This window comes from Onychomys torridus, chromosome 1 (genome assembly GCF_903995425.1).
Source record: "Onychomys torridus chromosome 1, mOncTor1.1, whole genome shotgun sequence".
NCBI classification, from domain to species: domain Eukaryota; kingdom Metazoa; phylum Chordata; class Mammalia; order Rodentia; family Cricetidae; genus Onychomys; species Onychomys torridus.
This window is the reverse complement of record NC_050443.1, coordinates 129,951,114-129,968,645: the sequence shown is the minus strand read 5'-3', so window position 1 is coordinate 129,968,645 and position 17,532 is coordinate 129,951,114. Positions and strand designations below refer to the sequence as shown.

Genomic DNA, 17,532 nt, shown 5'->3' with positions numbered 1-17,532 from the left:
ATAAAAGAAACATTACTAAAGCTTAAATCACATATAAAACCCCACACATTAATAGTGGGAGACTTCAACACCCCAATTTCACCTCTGGACAGATGGTCAAATTGAAACTTAACAGAGATATAATGGTTTTAACTGATGTTATGGCTCAAATGGACTTAATCGATATCTACAGAACATTCCACCCAAACAAAAAAGAATATACCTTCTTCTCAGCACTCCATGGAACCTTCTCTAAAATTGACCACATACTTGGCCACAAAGCAAATCTCAACAGATACAAAACAATTGGAATAACCTCCTGTGTTCTACCAGACCACCATGGTTTAAAGTTAGATTTCAACAACAGAAAAAAACTACAGAAATCCTACAATCTCATGGAAACTGAATAATGTTCAACTGAATCACCAATGGGTTAAGGAAGAAATAAAGAAAGAAAATAAAGACTTCCTAGAGATCAATGAAAATGAATACACCACATACCCAAACTTATGGGATACTATGAAAGCAGTGCTAAGAGGGAAATTCATAACACTGAATGCCCACATAAAGAAGCTGGAGAAATCTCACGCTAGTGACTTGACAGCACACCTGAAAGCCCTTGAACAGGAAGAAGCAAAGTCTCCCAGACGCCAGGAAATTATCAAATTGAGAGCCAAAATCAATAAAATGGAAATAAAGAGAACAATATAAAGGATTAATGAAACAAAGAGTTGGTTCTTTGAGAAGATCAACAAGATAGACAAATCCTTATCCAAACTAACCAAAAGACAGAGAGATAGCATCCAAATTAACAAAATCAGAAATGAAAAGGGGGACATAACAACAGACAATGAGGAAATCCAGAGAATCATCAGGTCATACTTCAAAAACCTCTACTCCACAAAACTGGAAAATCTAAAAGAAATGGATAATTTTCTGGATAGGTACCACATACCTAAGTTAAATCAAGACCAAATCCAAGAACATGTTAAAAAAATCATTCATCATGATCAAGTAGGCTTCATCCCAGAGATACAGGAAGGTTCACAAAAATCTGTCAATGTAATCCACCATATAAACAAACTGAAAGAAAAAAAAAAAACACATGATCATCTCATTAGAAGCTGGAAAAGCCTTTGACAAAATCCAACACCTCTTCATGATAAAGGTCTTGGGGAGAATACAAGGAACATATCTAAACATAATAAAAGCAATATACAGCAAGCCAACAGCCAACATGAAACTAAATGGAGAGAAACTCAAAGTGATTCCACTGAAATCAGGAACAAGGCAAGGCTGTCCACTCTCTCCATACCTATTCAACTTGAAGTTCTACCTAGAGCAATAAGACAACAAAAGGAGATCAAGAGGATGTAAATTGGAAAGGAAGATGTCAAACTTTCACTATTTGCAGATGACATAATAGCATATATAAGTGACTCCAAAATTTCTACCAGGGAACTCCTATAGCTGATTAACACCTTCAGTGATGTGGCAGGATACAAGATCAACTTAGAAAAAAAATCAGTAGCCTTTCTATATACAAATGATAAATCAGCTGAGAAAGAAGTTAGAGAAACATCACCATTTATAGTAGTCACAAATAACATAAAATATCATGGAGTAATTCAAACCAAGCAAGTGAAAGACCTGTATGACAAGAACTTCAAGTCTTTGAAGAAAGAAATTGAAGAAGATATCAGAAAATGGAAAGATCTCCTATGCTTTTGGATAGGTAGGATTAACACAGTAAAAAAGGCAATCTTGCCAAAAGTGTTCTACAGACTCAATGCAATTCTCATCAAAATCCTAACACAATTCTTCAAAGACCTCAAAAGAACAATACTCAATTTCATATGGAAAAACAAAAAACCCAAGATAGCCAAAACAATACTGTAAATAAAGGAACTGCGTAAGTCACCACCATGTCTGACTTTAAGCTCTACTATGGAGCCATAGTAATGAAAACAGCTTGGTATTGGCACAAAAACAGACATATGGATCAATGGAATTGAATTGAAGACACTGACATTAATCCACACACCTGGTTTTTGACAAGGAAGCCAAAATTGTACAATGGAAAAAAGAAAGCTTCAACAAATGGTGCTGGCATAACCAGATGTTGGCATGTAAAAGAATGCTGAAATTTGCAGGCAAATGGATGGAACTAGAAAACATCATCCTGAGTGAGGTAACCCAGACTCACAAAGACAAATGTGGTATGTACTCACTCTTAAGTGGATACTATATGCAAAGCAAAGGATAATCAGACTACAACCCACAGCTCCAGAGAAGCTAGGGAACAAGAAGGACCCTAAGAGGGACTCATGGATCACCTTTGGAAAAGGAAACAGACGAGATCTTCATGAGTAAACAGAGATGGGGGTGGTGAATAAAGGGGAGGGGATGGGAGATGAGAACATAAGGAAATGGGATGGTCAAGCTGGGGGAGGAAGAGAGTTGGAGAGCAATATCTTGATAGAGGGAAATATTATGGGGTCAGGCTGAAACCTGGTACTAGGGAAATTCCGAAGAATCCACAAAGATGACCCCAGATTAGACTACTAGCAATAGCAGAGATGGTACCTGGATAGGCCTAAGCCAGTAATCAGATTAGTGAATACCCTCATTGTCATTACCCAGTAACTGATAGAAGAAGATGCAGAGATCCACAGCTAAGCACCAGGATGAGTTCTGGGAGTCCAATCAAAAAGAGAAGAGGGATTATATGAGCAAGGGTGGTGGGGGTCAAGATCATGATGGGGAAATCTACAGAGACAACTGAACCAAGCTCTTAGGAACTCATAAACTTTAGACTGACAGCTGTGGGACCTGCATGGGACCAGACTAGGTCCTCTGCATATAGGAGAAGAATGCAAATAGATTCATATCTATCACCATGCACAAAACTCAAGTCCAAGTGGATCAAATACCTCAGCATAAATCCAGTTACACTTAACCTGATAGAAGAGAAAGTGGGAATTATCCTTGAACACATTGGCACAGGAGATAACTTCCTGAATATAATACCAGTAGTACACACACTGAGAGCAACAATTAATAAATGGGACCTCCTGAAACTGAGAATCTTCTGTAAGGCAAAGAGCACAGTCAATTAGACAAAATGGCAGCCTACAGAATGAGAAAAGATCTTCACCAACCCCACATCTGACAGAAGGTTGATCTCCAAAATATATAAAGAACTCAAGAAACTAGACATCAAAATAACGACAATCCAATTAAAAAATGGGCTACAGTGCTAAACAGAGAATTTTCAAAGGAAGAATCTCAAATGGCCAAAAAACATTTCAGGAATTGCTCAATGTCCTTAGCCATAAGAGAAATGCAAATCAAAACAACTTTGAGATACCATCTTACATCTGTCAGAATGGCTAAATTCAAAAACATTAATGACAGCCACTGGTGGGAGTGCACACTTGTACAGCCACTTTGGAAATCAGTATGGTGGGTTCTCAGAAAATTGGGAATCAATCTTCTTCAAAATCCAGAAACTCTTTGGCATATATCCAAAAGATGCACAATCATACCTCAAGGACACTTGCTCAAATATGTTCATAGCAGCATTATTTATTAGCATTATAGCCAGAACCTGGAAACAAACTAGATACCCTCAGCCAAAGAATAGATAAAGAAAATGTGGTACATTTACACAATGGAGTATTATTCAGTGGTTTAAAAAAAATGAAATCATTAAATTTGAAGGCAAATGGAAAAAATCAGGAATCCACAAGGATGACCCCAGCTAAGACTCCTAGCAATAGTGGAGAGGGTGCCTGAACTGGCCTTGACCTGTAACCACAATGAGTTGCTCATTGTGAGTTAGGTGTTACCTAACCCACCAAGCCGCAAGTTGGGCATTCCCAGCAAAAAACTTTATAACCAAATGGACATAGTTTTATGGTCAAATCCAAGCAAACAAGATGTGAAGAAACAGCCCAAATGCTCTTACTAACTCTTCTCATCCAGCTTCTACCTGAGGCCTGATGGCCCTATTAATCAATTTTAACAGGAAAATGTAATTGAGCCCTGGTTTACAAATGATTATGCCTGATATCCAAGAACCTCCCAAAAGTAGGTAACTGCAATACTACAGCCCCTGGCTGAGATAACCCCTAAAGGAGAAATGTAAAGGAAAACCTTTCCAAGGTGTATCATTTCAAGCATTACACCTGCTTGCTTATTTTGTATAGGAGACATGGGAAGATGTATGATCAGATACTAACCCACAGCTACGACTTTGATGGTTTAACTAGATGGTCAGAAACTTGGAGGAAACCAGTCTGACAAACTGGTAACAATTCTAGGTGCAATAATGTTAGCTGTCAACTTGACAGACTAGAGAAGCATCAGGGACGGGACCCCTGAGCATGCCTGCCAAGGACTAGCTAGATTATGTCAGTTGAGCAGGGAAGACACGGCCACTGTAAGTGGCGGCATCCCCTGATCAGGATTCTGCACAGTGTAAATGGAGAAAGAAGACTGATCAAAGCAAGCATGCCTCTCTCTTTGCTTCCTGACCCTGGGTAAAATGACCCGCTGCTTCAGGTTCCTGTGGCCTTGACTTGCCTGCCATGACGGACTGCACCTTGGAACTGTTAGACAAAAAAACAAAAACAAAAAAACATTTTCTCTCTTAAGTTGCTTTTGTCAGAGTTTGTTTGTTTGTTTCATGGCAACAGAAAAAGTAACTAAGACACGAGGAAAGCATTATTTGAAATAAATCTCCAAATAAGCAAAAGAAAATTGAAGATATTTGCATCTCACGTCAGCCCTCCACAAAGGGCATTCTCAGTAGAGAAGGATTTTAGCAATCAAGTGGAGAGGAGGACTTGTGCTGTGGATACCTGCCTCAGTTTGCTTTCTTTCTGTTGCTGCGGGTTGCGGTAGACAACATGATGAAAAGCAACTTGAGGAGGAAAGGGTTTGTTTGGCTTGCAGGTTACAGTCCATCAACAGGAGAAGCCAGTGTAGGGAACTTAAAGGCAGGAGCTAAAGCAGAGACCATGGAGGAATGCTGCTTAGTGGCTTGTTCTTCATGGTTTGCTCCACCTGCTTTCTGTTTTGTTTTGTTTTGTTTTATTTTGTTTTGTTGAGACAGGACTTCTCTGTGTAACAGCCCCGTAACTGGTTTTGTAGATCAGGCTGGCCTTGTACTCACAGAGATCCACTGGCCTCAGTCTCCTGAGTGCTAGGATTAAAAGCATGTGCTGCCATCACCTGGCTCAACCCACTTTCTTACTCTAGGAATACTTGATCAGAAGTGGTCTCTCCATATCAATCATAAGTCAAGAAAATGCCCCACATGCTACCCTACAGGCCAGTGTCTTGGGAAACCTGAGGGTACCTCTTCTCAGTGGACTCCAGTTTCAAGTTGGAAAAAGAAAAAAAAAAACTAACTAGCACAGTACCAACCCACTTCTTTCCCCATTTCATCACTGTTCCATGGGTCTTTATCTGGTTTTTGGACTTCATGAATACTATTTTTTTAAAACAAGGCCTAGACTGGCTTAGTCTCCAGTGACAAAGGTCAACACTGGATGTGGGGATGGGTAGGACAAGGGAAACCAAATTTCAAGACCCAGACAAGAGGAGAATAGAGAAAAAGAAGTAAGAAGAGGCCAAATGTCCATAGCTGGTTTTTGTGGGTGAAGAACGAGAGATAGATCTTCTTGCTAAAGTCTGCCTAAAGATCCAGTCTAGGAGGGAGAGCAGTACTCAGAAAGAGACTTTCAGATCCCCAGGGTCAGTAGTTCTCCTTTAGCCATGGCATCCTTCTGAGAAAGACAGATCAATAAGTCTCTGCTTCTCACTTAACTAGAACCACCTACAAAATCAAAATAATTGTCCTTGAAGTCTGCTGTTAAATAAAATCCTTCTCATTCAAGCGAAGAAGATCCAAACCTTCCAACAGTGGCTGCCACAACAGTCTCCACCTGGGTTCCTCCTTGACATGTAATTCTTTCAATACTCAGAAATAGTGGATACTCGAACACTCACCATCCTGAAGCAGAAGGTTTGATATCACAGTGGAATGGTGTCTGTGGTCTCCATGACTACCTCAATATACTGCAGAGACTGGAACCAGCATCTTATTGATTGTTTTTCTCTGGAGAGCCTTGACGAATATACTAATATGCAGAGCCACACAGACTGAAACAATCCTTAGTACATTCACCTTGAATAATTACATTGGCTTTCTCTACTCACAGGTTGCACAAATAATGTTTGGCCTAATTCATAGTGCACTGGGGATGCTCTGGTTCTTTTTGTACTATCTAGAGGAAGAGGATTACAGTGTTGGTACTGTCGGTATGATTGTTATCTTCTCCTACATGTTGGCATCTGGATCATTTGTGAGTAAACTGTGGCATTACTGATTTCTATTTATTTGGTCCTAATTGACCGGTTAAAGTATGCTGTGGTCAACAGTGTACTAGACTCAATCACTGATTTCCAGTGCTCATTTGAGCCTAGAAGAATTGTTTTTTGTGTTTGTCTCCTGTTTTGGTAAGTATCTCAAGAAGCTAGGATGTACAGGTAAAAAAGATTTCAAAGGATTGTTATTCAGAAGACTCACAAAGGGATGGCTATTTATATAACAACTATAAGGTTGTTCTTTTCAGGGTGAAAACCCAAAAGCATGAGTTTAATGTCTAAGGAACTAGAGGCAATTTTTGGAAAAATTACGTAAGGGTAAAGAAAAGAAGAGCCTTGGAGGCCCAAGAGGAGTTGAAAGAAGTTAAATAGAGATCCCTAAAATTGATGTCCACCTGGAGCATGCCCAGATTATTGTATTAAAAGTAATTATACTGAGGAAAGCCCAAAGCTATGATTGCTCCAGCTATCTTAGTTCACAGATGCACTCAATCCAGAAGAAATCTGTTGATCAAGGATCATTTATGCAGAAGTCATGTGGCCTAGTGCCACAATTGACTTCCCTGTAACAGCAAGTCTCTAGAAGCAGAAAGCTTAACCTAAGGATGAGCTTCTTCACAGAGAACAGATTTCCTAAATCCTTCCCCGCCTTCTTATTCTCCTCTACCAAAATGGAGCCTTAAAAGAATAGAGGTCTGAGTGCAGCCCAGTCCTTGAGCTTTGTGGAAAGGCTTCTGAGACATACAAGTAGTCATTTCACTCAGCAGGGGTCTGACATTCACTTCTTTGATTGGCAGACATTTCCTCCAAGGACTCACCTCTAAAGGCATTGCAAAACTGACAACTTTCTAAAAAGAGGTGTGTACAGTAAAGATCAATGACTTAAGCTGGAATAGTATGAGTCTCCAATACCAAAGTGTCTAGAAGGGACCCTAAGCCCAAGACATAAACAGGAAGCTTATGGAAGAAATTAATCACAAATAATATTCAATGGTGTGTCTCTCACTGCATCATGCATTTCCCAATAGCACTTCAACCTCATTTTACCTATTGCCACAAGGATCAAATGCAGTAGCTCTTCACATCCCACTCTATAAACCAGGAAGCCAAGTTCTGCAGAGTTTAAGTAACTCTGACAGAGTGCACCACAATAAAATGACTGGGTTTTCTTTAGACCAAGGTAAGGTGCCTCCACTTTCCTAACAGGTTGCATCCTCCTGGGCTGCAAGATTCTTAATATCTTTCTTAGAAATTTAAGTCATCTTTTGTAAGTGCTGCAGGCAAATGGAAGGCATACCACAGGAAAAAAGTTAATTCTGAATAATCCACAAATAATCATACTTTCATCTAGTTCTAGTAGGTCTCAGACATCACAGTGCTTGAGGAAAATAGCCATAAATAAATAAAGCAAAATAAAGCCATTTGATCAAGTGTTTCCTGAAACCATTTTTCAGGGATGGGTTTTTTCCCTAGAATATTATGAGGGAAAGGAGGATTCCTGTAACTGAGAGATGCCATACTAGCCATCTTATTTTCTAATATTTCAGGTCATTAACTTGCTAACTGACTATCAAAGCAAGCCAAGGATCCACTATTTTCCCCTCATAAAATTATTGAGAAATTCCTGAGTGCCATCACCTACATGCTGATCTAATGAACAATAAACAACTTTTGAATGTCTTTTCATCTCTCTAACAGAGAAAAAGTAGAATTTTTTTTAGGGAATTCCTTAGAACCAAAATAACTTTTTCATTTTAATACTACTTTCTTCCTAAAATCCAGGGATACTCTAAGCATCAGAATGACACTGGCGTTAGGAATAGAATCTGTTGAGGGGAGGGACCATTCTGAGCATGGGTGTCTCAATACTTATTTCTACCCACAGTTCATCAACTCAGGATCCAGCAGTGTAATCCATGGTAATGCTACAACATGTCAGGTATGTGGGAAACCAGGATACAACCCCAAAGACAAAGGGTTACATAGCACAAATAGAAAGAGATTTTGATGATTCTGAAATATTGGTAGGGGCACCTCTTCCATTATAATGCTCAGATGAAAAATATCACTTATTTTTTTTTAAAAAATGCACCTCAATGTGTCTTTTATGGTAGTGTGGCAAAGGGGATGCCTAATGAGCAAAAAAGGATAGAGTTATGAGAGTTTTCATGGAATGGATCCCTACATGGCATCGAAAGGTAGTATCAGTCATAAAACAAAACTCTCAAAGGAGAGAAGGAGAAGTTAGGGAAGTCTAAAGGTATTTAGTCAGTGCCTTAATTAAGTTTATATTGCTGTGATAAAACACCATGACCAAAAGCTATGTGGGTAGGAAAGGGTTCATTTCATCTTCCAACACTTAGGTCACACTCCATCACTGAGAGAACTCAGGGCAGAAACTCAAGGCAGGAACCTCGAGGCAGGAACTGAAGCAGAGGCCGTGGAGAAACGCCACTAAATGGCTTGTTTCTTGTGGTTTTCTCAGCCCATTTCCTTCTATAACTCAGTACTGCCTGCCCAGGGGTGGCACTAGCCATCCTGTCATGTGCTGGTCCCTCCCACATCAATCGTTAATCAAGAAAATGCCCTACAGACTTGCCTAGAGAAAAATCTGAAGGAGGCACTGTTTCACTTGAGGTTCTCCCCCCATCCCACATGCCACCCCAGATAACTCTAGCTTGTGTTCAAGTTGATAAAGGGGTGGGGCTGTTAAGAAAGAGGGTGAGAAAAAAATAACATGGAAAGAGAGAGATCTTCTGTAAACCCAGGTTTATGGACTATCACCAGGACACCTCCAAAAAGGAACAGTCCCCTGCTCACTTAGAACCTCCCTCCCACCTCTGCTAGCCCTTTGTGGTTAGTCACAGCACTGGAAGGTCACACACATGGATTCTGGTTCTGAAGCCCCCAGCGTTATCTGTGTGACCCTAAACAAAATGCTTCACTGTGCATCCCAACTAATCTGAACAAACATGGATAACACTAGCAAACTAAAAAACGTTGTTTGCCTGGGCTGGAGAGATGGCTCAGAGGTTAAGAACACTGGCTGCTCTTTCGGAGGTCTTGAGTTCAATTCCCAGCACCCATTTGATGGTTCACAACCATCTGTAATGAGATCTGTTGCCCTCTTCTAAATAAATAAATAAATCTTAAAAAAAAAAAAAAAACTTTGTTTGCCATTTCAGCTAAAGATCTATCTTCCACCCCCTCCCCCAAAGAACAGTGGCATGAGAGGCCAGTTTGCTGAGAAGGAGCTTGGCAACTATGATTGTGAGGAATCAGGGTTTGGGTTTCTTACCTTTGTAACTTTTATCATAACCTAGACAGCTACTGTTAACATCATCTTCCTTTATAGTCCTTGTTCTAAGTTGGTGACCCCAAAAATATCTGTAAGCCAGTGTGCATGGGGCTAAACATCTGGTGTTGCTCTTCCAGAGCAATAGCACAGTTGACCGCAAAGCCCTGGCAGCCCTTTTGAGATTTTGCAAGTTCCTGACTCAATGCCAGCTTATCCTCAGTCTCTGCCTTTGTATGAAGTCTGAATTTGCTGTGCAGCAACCATGGTAACAGGTAGAAGCAAATATGGCCTATTGGATGATTTTCAGAAAACTCACCAAACATGTTGGCTTTTTCTCCTGACGTATGGGGGTATGCAGAGCCTGACTGTAATTTCCAAGCCATAGTCTGCAGCCTTTTATAAACCCAAACATTTCTGGATGCCTCCTTCCCCTCCATACTACCTCAAGGAGAAAGGCTTAAGTTTCTTTTCTATGCAAAGCCAGCCTGGTTCCTTCTCTAGAAGCAGCTGGCATCCATCCTCAGCACCACATTTTTATATTCAGATAAGTTTAGCACTTTTTATAAATGATCTCCTCAGTGGAGGGAAGGAGGAGGTGTAACAGATGCCTCTTCTTAGAATTTAGGGGTGGTTTGGTTTGGTTTGGATTTTCAAGACAGGGCCTCTCTGTGTAGCTTTAGCTATCCTGAAACTCTCTTTGTAAACCAGGCTGGCCTTGAACTCAGAGATCTGCCTGGCTCTGCCTCTTGAGTGCTGAGATTAAAGATGTGTGCCATCATGCCTGGTAGGATTTAGATTTTTAATACTTAGCAAAAGTATTTCATTGAGCAAGCCATGGCCAGGATACTGAAAGACTGAACAGAGAGGGATCTCCTTCTGGTTTCCACAGCAGAAATTTACAAAGTTTCTTTCATTAAAATTAAATTAATGAAGAAGGCACTAAGGAAATAACTCAGTGGTTAGTTAAAGCTCTTTGCTAAACTAATATGAGAACAGAGTTCAGATATCCAGAACTCATATAAATGCCAAGTGGGCATGGTGGCTCACCTGCCATTACAGCCCCAGATGGTAGAGAATCTCCAAAGCAAGCTGGATAATAACACCAACTATATCAGTGAATTCCAAGTTTGACTGGGAGACACTGCCTCAATTAATAAGATAAGATGGAAGAGTGATTGAGGATGAATGATACCCAGCATCAGCCTCAGGCCTCCACATGCAACCACTCACATGTTCATACACATGTATACATACACACACACACACACACACACACACACACACATTTGTGTATACAAGCACAAAAATGGGAGAAGAGGTAAACCAATGAAGAAAGTCCTTAAAATAAAAGGAGGACTTCCTGCTAAGCAACTTGACATTCCTAGGTCCCATCCTTTGCTTTGGTTGACTGCCATTAAGTCATACCTTCTTCCTGCTGCCATAGCACATCCTCCTCTCTAACATGCATGTCTCTCACACATTTATACAAAACACATACAACTCCAGCTCCTTCTCAAAGGCTCACCTTCCTTCATAGCTCATGCAGTGTCCACAATGCCACTTAAAGCACTTTGGTGGCTGTTTAAAAGGAAGTTAGGAACCACTGAAAGGATTTAAGTAGTGAAGTGTCAAGAATAAGCCTGACAAATCCCAAACTTGAAATGTGTCGATATCATGGTACTTACTAAATTTCATTACATAACAATCAGAGAATATAACTTTTTCTCCTCATTATCATTATTGTAAGCCTCTCTTTTTTCTTCATTTTATTTTTTACATATATGGGTGTTTTGTCTGCATGCATGTCTGTGCACAATGGGTGTACAATGCCCTCAGAAGGCATCAGATCCCCTGGCACTAGAGTTACAGACAGTGGTGAGCTGCCCTGTGGGTGCTGGGAATTGAACCTGGATCCTCTGGAAAAACAACCAATGCTCTTAACTGCTGAACCACCTGTCCAGTCCCTATTGTAAGCTTCTGATGCTTTAATATATTGCAGGCATTGCAAGTGATACCTTGATGAGCACACATGTGCTTCTTGTGAAATAAAAAACCTTTTATGCTACTAACTTCTAGACAGGTTTGGGGTGAAGTCTTGATAGGAACCTCTTTTAATAAGCTTGCAAAAAGTAAGAATTTACAAGTTGTTTTTAGTATAAAAGAGATAAGGAGATGGCTGTGTGGACTGAATGCTCATTGTACAAGCATGAAAACCTGAATTCAAATCCCCAGAACCAATATAAAGCCAGATACAGTACCACACCTGCAATCCTACTATGTCTGGGGTGAGATGGAAGACAGAGAATCCCCACGTGTACAGAGAGACAGAGAGACTAAACCATGTTTTAAATCTGTTTCTTCTATCCATGACCTTTTTTTTTCTTTTTACATCTATTGCAGGTTATGTTAGCAATTGTAACAAACATCATAAGTAGTTTGGTGTCTATCATTGGTTTAATTATAATGGGCATTGAGTTTCCAGCTTTTGAATCATTAGGAACTGAATACGTTTGGTCAAATGTAAGTACCAATTTTAATGATAACTCAGTAATAGTGTTAGATATAACTGAAAAAATATTATAAATGGCACAATGGAATTGTTCTAATTGTTCTAATACATATGGATAGAAGAACAATGGTTTGGAAATTGCCAAGAAAGTCTAGAAGTCACATAATAGTTGGAAAAGGCCAGAGAACTTGCTGAAATAGATATTAAAGTTGTTAATTATGATATTAGAATAAAATTATATAGTCTTTACACAAAGAAAAACTTACCAGATAGCAGGAGAAAGAATTGATACTGGACACAACCTGAACTACACATCAGGATTTCCATCTCAAAAAGCAATTCGTTTTTGAGAATTTCATATATAAGTACACTGTATTTACATCATTTCTACCCCCACCTCTTATTCCAGTCTCTCTCTTCTCTCCTTCTTCTTGGCTTCCTGACCTATTCTCCTGCAGTCATTATTGTTTATAAACTTTTGAGTCAATTTAGTGTCATTTATATGTACATGTATTTAGAGCTGACCACTTGGCATTGGATAACCTATCAATGGTGTGTCCCTGGAGAAAACTGATTTCCCCCTCCCCCACAGCAATGGTTGCCTGTCTGGAGTTGGACTTGTGAAATTTCCACCCTCCCCCTTGGCATGTCAACTGATGTTGTCATTTTGCAGCTCTTTGGGGGCAACTGTATTGTTGAGATTTCATGCGGACAGCTTCCCTGTCATGTCCAGAAGAAACTGTCTCACAACAGAGTTCTGGTCCTTTGGCTTTTACAGCATATATATTTATGGGATGAAGTCATATCAGTCAACATGGAAAAATGAAACTTAAATAGCAGCAAATCAATGGAATATCTATTTCAAAGAAAATTTAAGTAGCCAAAGGTCTTGCTATATAGAAAAGTAAGTCAAAGATAAATGCATAAGCGTAAAATTATGAAAATCACCATTAAAAGTTATATGTTAACTATATGAACAAGAAAGAAAATTAGAAAATGAGGGAAGGAAACTTACACATTTTGAGCTGTAAATATTTCATTTTTGATGTAATATAGGCTGAGATAACAATAGCTAAGTAAGTAAAGTCACTGCCCAGAGGGCTAGGAAATTGAGATCACTGCTCCAGAGGGCTAAGAGAGTGGGGCCACTATCTCAGTGAACAAAGACAGTCCCCAGAGGACCAGAGGACAAGTCTACTGAGAATTATTCTCAGGCCTTTAAATCTACCAAAGTGTAAGGCCCATTGGGTTGTAGACTTGACTAGGCCCTGTGAGCTTTTCCCCCTTTTAATTTCCCACTTTAGGAGTGTGTCCTGTCTGCTCAACCCTTGTGTAGTCAGAAGGTTTCTTGGGTCCTTCCTACATGCCCCCCTCCCACTGTGAACCTGCAGCCGCTAATAAAATAATCACTCAGAAGCTTATATTAATTATAACTGCTCGGCCATTATCTCAGGCTTATTACTGACTAGCTCTTACACTTGCATTAACCTATTTTTTTTTCATCTATGTTTAGCCATGTGGCTTGGTACCTTTTCTCAGTTCTACCTTGTCATTTTGCTTCCCCTGTGTCTGGCTGGTGTCTCCTGACTCAGCCTTCCTCTTCCCAGAATTCTCCTCATCTGCTTACCCCACCTATACTTCCTGCCTAGTTACTGGCCAATCAGTGTTTTATTAAACCAGTGTACAAGAGCATTATCCCACAGTATTTCTCCTTTTCTGTCTAATCAAAAAGGAAGATTTTAACTTTAACATAGTAAAATTATATAATATAATAGAACAGTTATCAAGCAAGAATTACAGTTACAATATCTATTCTATTTGTATTTGGCAAAATTAAAGAAAATATTCAGAGCCAGATGTAAGACAAATTGCTAAACAGTCTTATTAATAAGAAACCCAGAGCCAAATATTGGGGTAAAAACTGAAAGATCAGGGAAGCAGAAAGAAACCAGCCACATCCTTACCAATAGAAATCCTCAGCCAAAAGGAGACCTACTTCCTGTACATCCATGCATATATGCCTTTCTGTCCCTGTCCTCTTACTTCCTCTCTCTGCCCAGCTACATCACTTCCTGTCTGTCTGTACAGACCTCCAGACCTCCATGGTTAGTGCTGGGATTAAAGACATGTGCCACCACACCTGGCTCTGTTCCCAGTGTGGCCTTGAACTCACAGAGATCTGAATGGATCTCTGCCTCCTGAATGCTAGGATTAGTGCATGTGCTACCATTGCCTAACTTTTATGTTTAATATAGTGGCTGGCTTTTTCTTCTGATCTTTAGATAAGCTTTATTGGCATTCACAAATAAAATATCATCACACCCTTATGTCTTAGCATCAAATGACTTATTTTCTGGTTTCATGAGTACAGAGAAATTTTATCCCCTACCAAACAACAGTATGAGTCTTTCATATAACTTTTTTCAAGAAAGATTTAGGACTTCTTGACTTGATAAATATTTAGAGAGATTTTGAACTTAGAATTGGTGCTGTAATAAGTGAAAATCTGGAGAGATGTTGAGATGAGATGAATACATTTTACACGTGGAAAGGACATGAACTTGAAGGGACTAGGGGCAAATAGTTATAAGTTGAATTGGTTTTTTTTTAAGTATGTGCAACTGTGACATTGTTGGTGACTAGAGTCATTATAGTTATAATTAGTTAAGCTGAGGTCACACTAGAGAAGGGCAGACCATATCACTGATGCTCTTGTGAAAAGAAAAGCTGGTACATGAGGAAAATGGCCACGTGAATATAAAGACACATTGAAGTGATGCCACTGTAACTCCAGGAGCTTGCAGAATCTGAAGAGGAAAGTACCCTCTTTCAGAGTGTCTAGAAGGAGCATGGTCTCACCAATACATTGATTTGGAGGGTTTAGCCTGCAGAACTATGAGACAGTTAATTTCTGTTGTAGAAGCCATTCATGTTATGGTGCTTTATCACAACATACCTGGGAAACTAGCACAGAAGGCCAGTAGATTGCTGTCTACTTCTCCAGTGTTTTATTCCAACTAAGACAAAATACAGCATTAAAACAACTGAGCTAAGACACAAGAATATACACAGAGCTGTTGATTATTACCTTTGAAATTCTTGTCAATGAGTTTGCTAACACTAACGGTTTTAGTAAGGGTTACTATGATTGTGATGAAACACCAAGACCAAAGAAACGTGGAAAGGAAAGGGTTTATTTGGCTTACATTTCCACATCACTGTTTACCATTAAAGGAAGTCAGGACAGGAATTCAAACAGGCCAGGAACCTGAAGGCAGGAGCTGATATAGAGCCCCTGGAGGAGTGTTGCTTACTGGCTTGCTCCCCATGGCTCATTCAGCCTGCTTTCTTATAGAACCCAAGACCACCTGCCCAGAGATAGCCCCACCCACAATGGGCTGGGCCCTCCCACATCAATAATAATAAAGAAAATGTTATACAGACTGTGGGAGCCCACAGATGTTTCCTAGTGAGATCTGAGCTTGCTTTACCCATCAGGGCTGCATGTGGGCATGATTGGACCAAGAGCATGTTTGCCAGGTATTTGGAAAGGTCTACACTTGACTGTATCTAGCAAGGGATAGATCTTTTGCATTATCCCCTGGCAGTGTTGTAAAAAGCCCTTTTGAATAAAGTTCATGGCCATTGGGTCCTCCCAAAGCTATCCTGTGTTTCCATCTTTCCTCTCATCACTGCATCTCTCTTTCTACCTAATATCTCTTATCCCTCTCTCCCCCTCATAGGAACCCTGTAAAAGATGGAAGCTGGCCTCCCACAACAGACTTGCCTATAGCCCAATCTTGTATAAGTATTTTCTCAATTGAAGCTGCCTCCTCTCCAAGGACTCTAGCTTATGTCAAGTTGACATAAACTAGCCAGCACACCTATCTTCATGGATTAAATCCATCTGCCTATTTAAAATATACAAGAGAACAAATGCTTCCCTATTGGAAGCCAGACAAGAATCAGTTATTGTAAAGAGAATAGGATGTTCTAAATACAATTCATTCTTGGAAAAAAAAAAAAAGATGGAACCCAAAAGAATCTGATTGTTTCTAACATAATGACCCATTCCCCTGGGTAAGTTCTCACTCTTCCCATGAGAGAATAGCTCTATCAAATTCATGCAGTAACATTTAGAGCAGGGTGTAATAAAGAAAACAGTATATACTGAATAGAGTAGTATAAAACACAAATCCTATGATCAGCCCTACCAAATGGGACTGAGAAAAAGGAAATTACTCTGCAAACCACGTACTACTCTGCTTTCTCTACTTTCCAGCCTTATCATGTGTAAAGCAGAAGTAAAAAGTGGGAAGCTGTTAACAGAATTAAAGCACTTAGCAAGAGAGCCACTGCATAGATAATGAAGCAACTAACTTGAAATGGCCATAGCTGTTTGGAGCTGGGAGGGTGAATTATGAATTCTGACCCAGCAATGCTTTTCTCACAGTACTCAGAGGCTTTATTCACACAAGGAATGTTTCTTTTCTACCTCAGATGGCTGGCATGATGCTTCTGCAGATCTCTGCCCTATGTACCATGTCAGAGATGATCGTTGCAATCATAGTGGCCTACTGGTTCAGAAAAGTGTTTGATCAAGAGAAACTCTGGGGTGAAGGTGAGTAATGGAGAACAGAGAGATGGCTCAGAGGGTAAGGTGCCTGATTATACAAACATAGCCACCTGAATTCCAGTCCCAACTTGCATGTGAAAGAAAAGGTGGGTGTGGTGGTAGGCATCTGTGACCCTCCCTGGGAGGGAGGGGATCTAGACAGTTAGCCATAAGCTGAAACACATCAAGTATCAAATTCCATGAGAAGGGACCTGTGTAAGATGAATAACCAGGCAAATAAGGTGGAGAGCAGCATGCCAATATCAGCCTCTGGCCCCAACAGAAGCCTGAAGAGAAACAGAGAAAAGCCCTCAACAAAGGCTAGGAATTTTATTAGCTCAGGGTAATTAAGAAAATCTATACCCAACTTTGCCACTTGAGATATGTAAATAAATGGCAAAGTACACTCTTCACAAATGGAGAAAAATAAGTAAGTCAACTGATTATTTTCCTAGGGAAGCCTAAACCCTAGACTTAAACATAAAATTTTTTACTCAGCTATTTTAAAATTTGACCAATCAAAAGAACAAAAATACCTGGGTCTTGAGGTAGATTGATCCCCAATTTTCTGAGGAACAACCATATTGATTTCCATAGCAGCTGTGCAAGTTTGCACTCTCACCAGCAATGGAGGAGTGTCCCCCTTGCTCCGCATCCTCACCAGCATGAGTTGTCATGTGCTAGCCATTCTAACAGGTTATCACATCTTGGAGAAGTGCTCTTTTCTAAAGAGAA

General features: G+C 39.9%; 1 protein-coding gene across 1 annotated transcript in view; it reads left to right on the top strand.

Annotated features, from left to right (window-relative positions):
• The window catches only part of LOC118577694, a 39,561-nt gene extending 22,750 nt beyond the window's left edge, over nt 1–16,811 (top strand). Inside the window, exons 2-6 of the mRNA XM_036178240.1 lie at nt 5,886–5,937; nt 6,210–6,353; nt 8,261–8,314; nt 12,074–12,193; nt 16,683–16,811. Coding sequence (XP_036034133.1) covers nt 5,886–5,937; nt 6,210–6,353; nt 8,261–8,314; nt 12,074–12,193; nt 16,683–16,811 — 499 coding nt within the window. The remainder of the gene's footprint in view (nt 1–5,885; nt 5,938–6,209; nt 6,354–8,260; nt 8,315–12,073; nt 12,194–16,682) is intronic.
• The last annotated feature ends 721 nt before the right edge of the window (nt 16,812–17,532 follow it).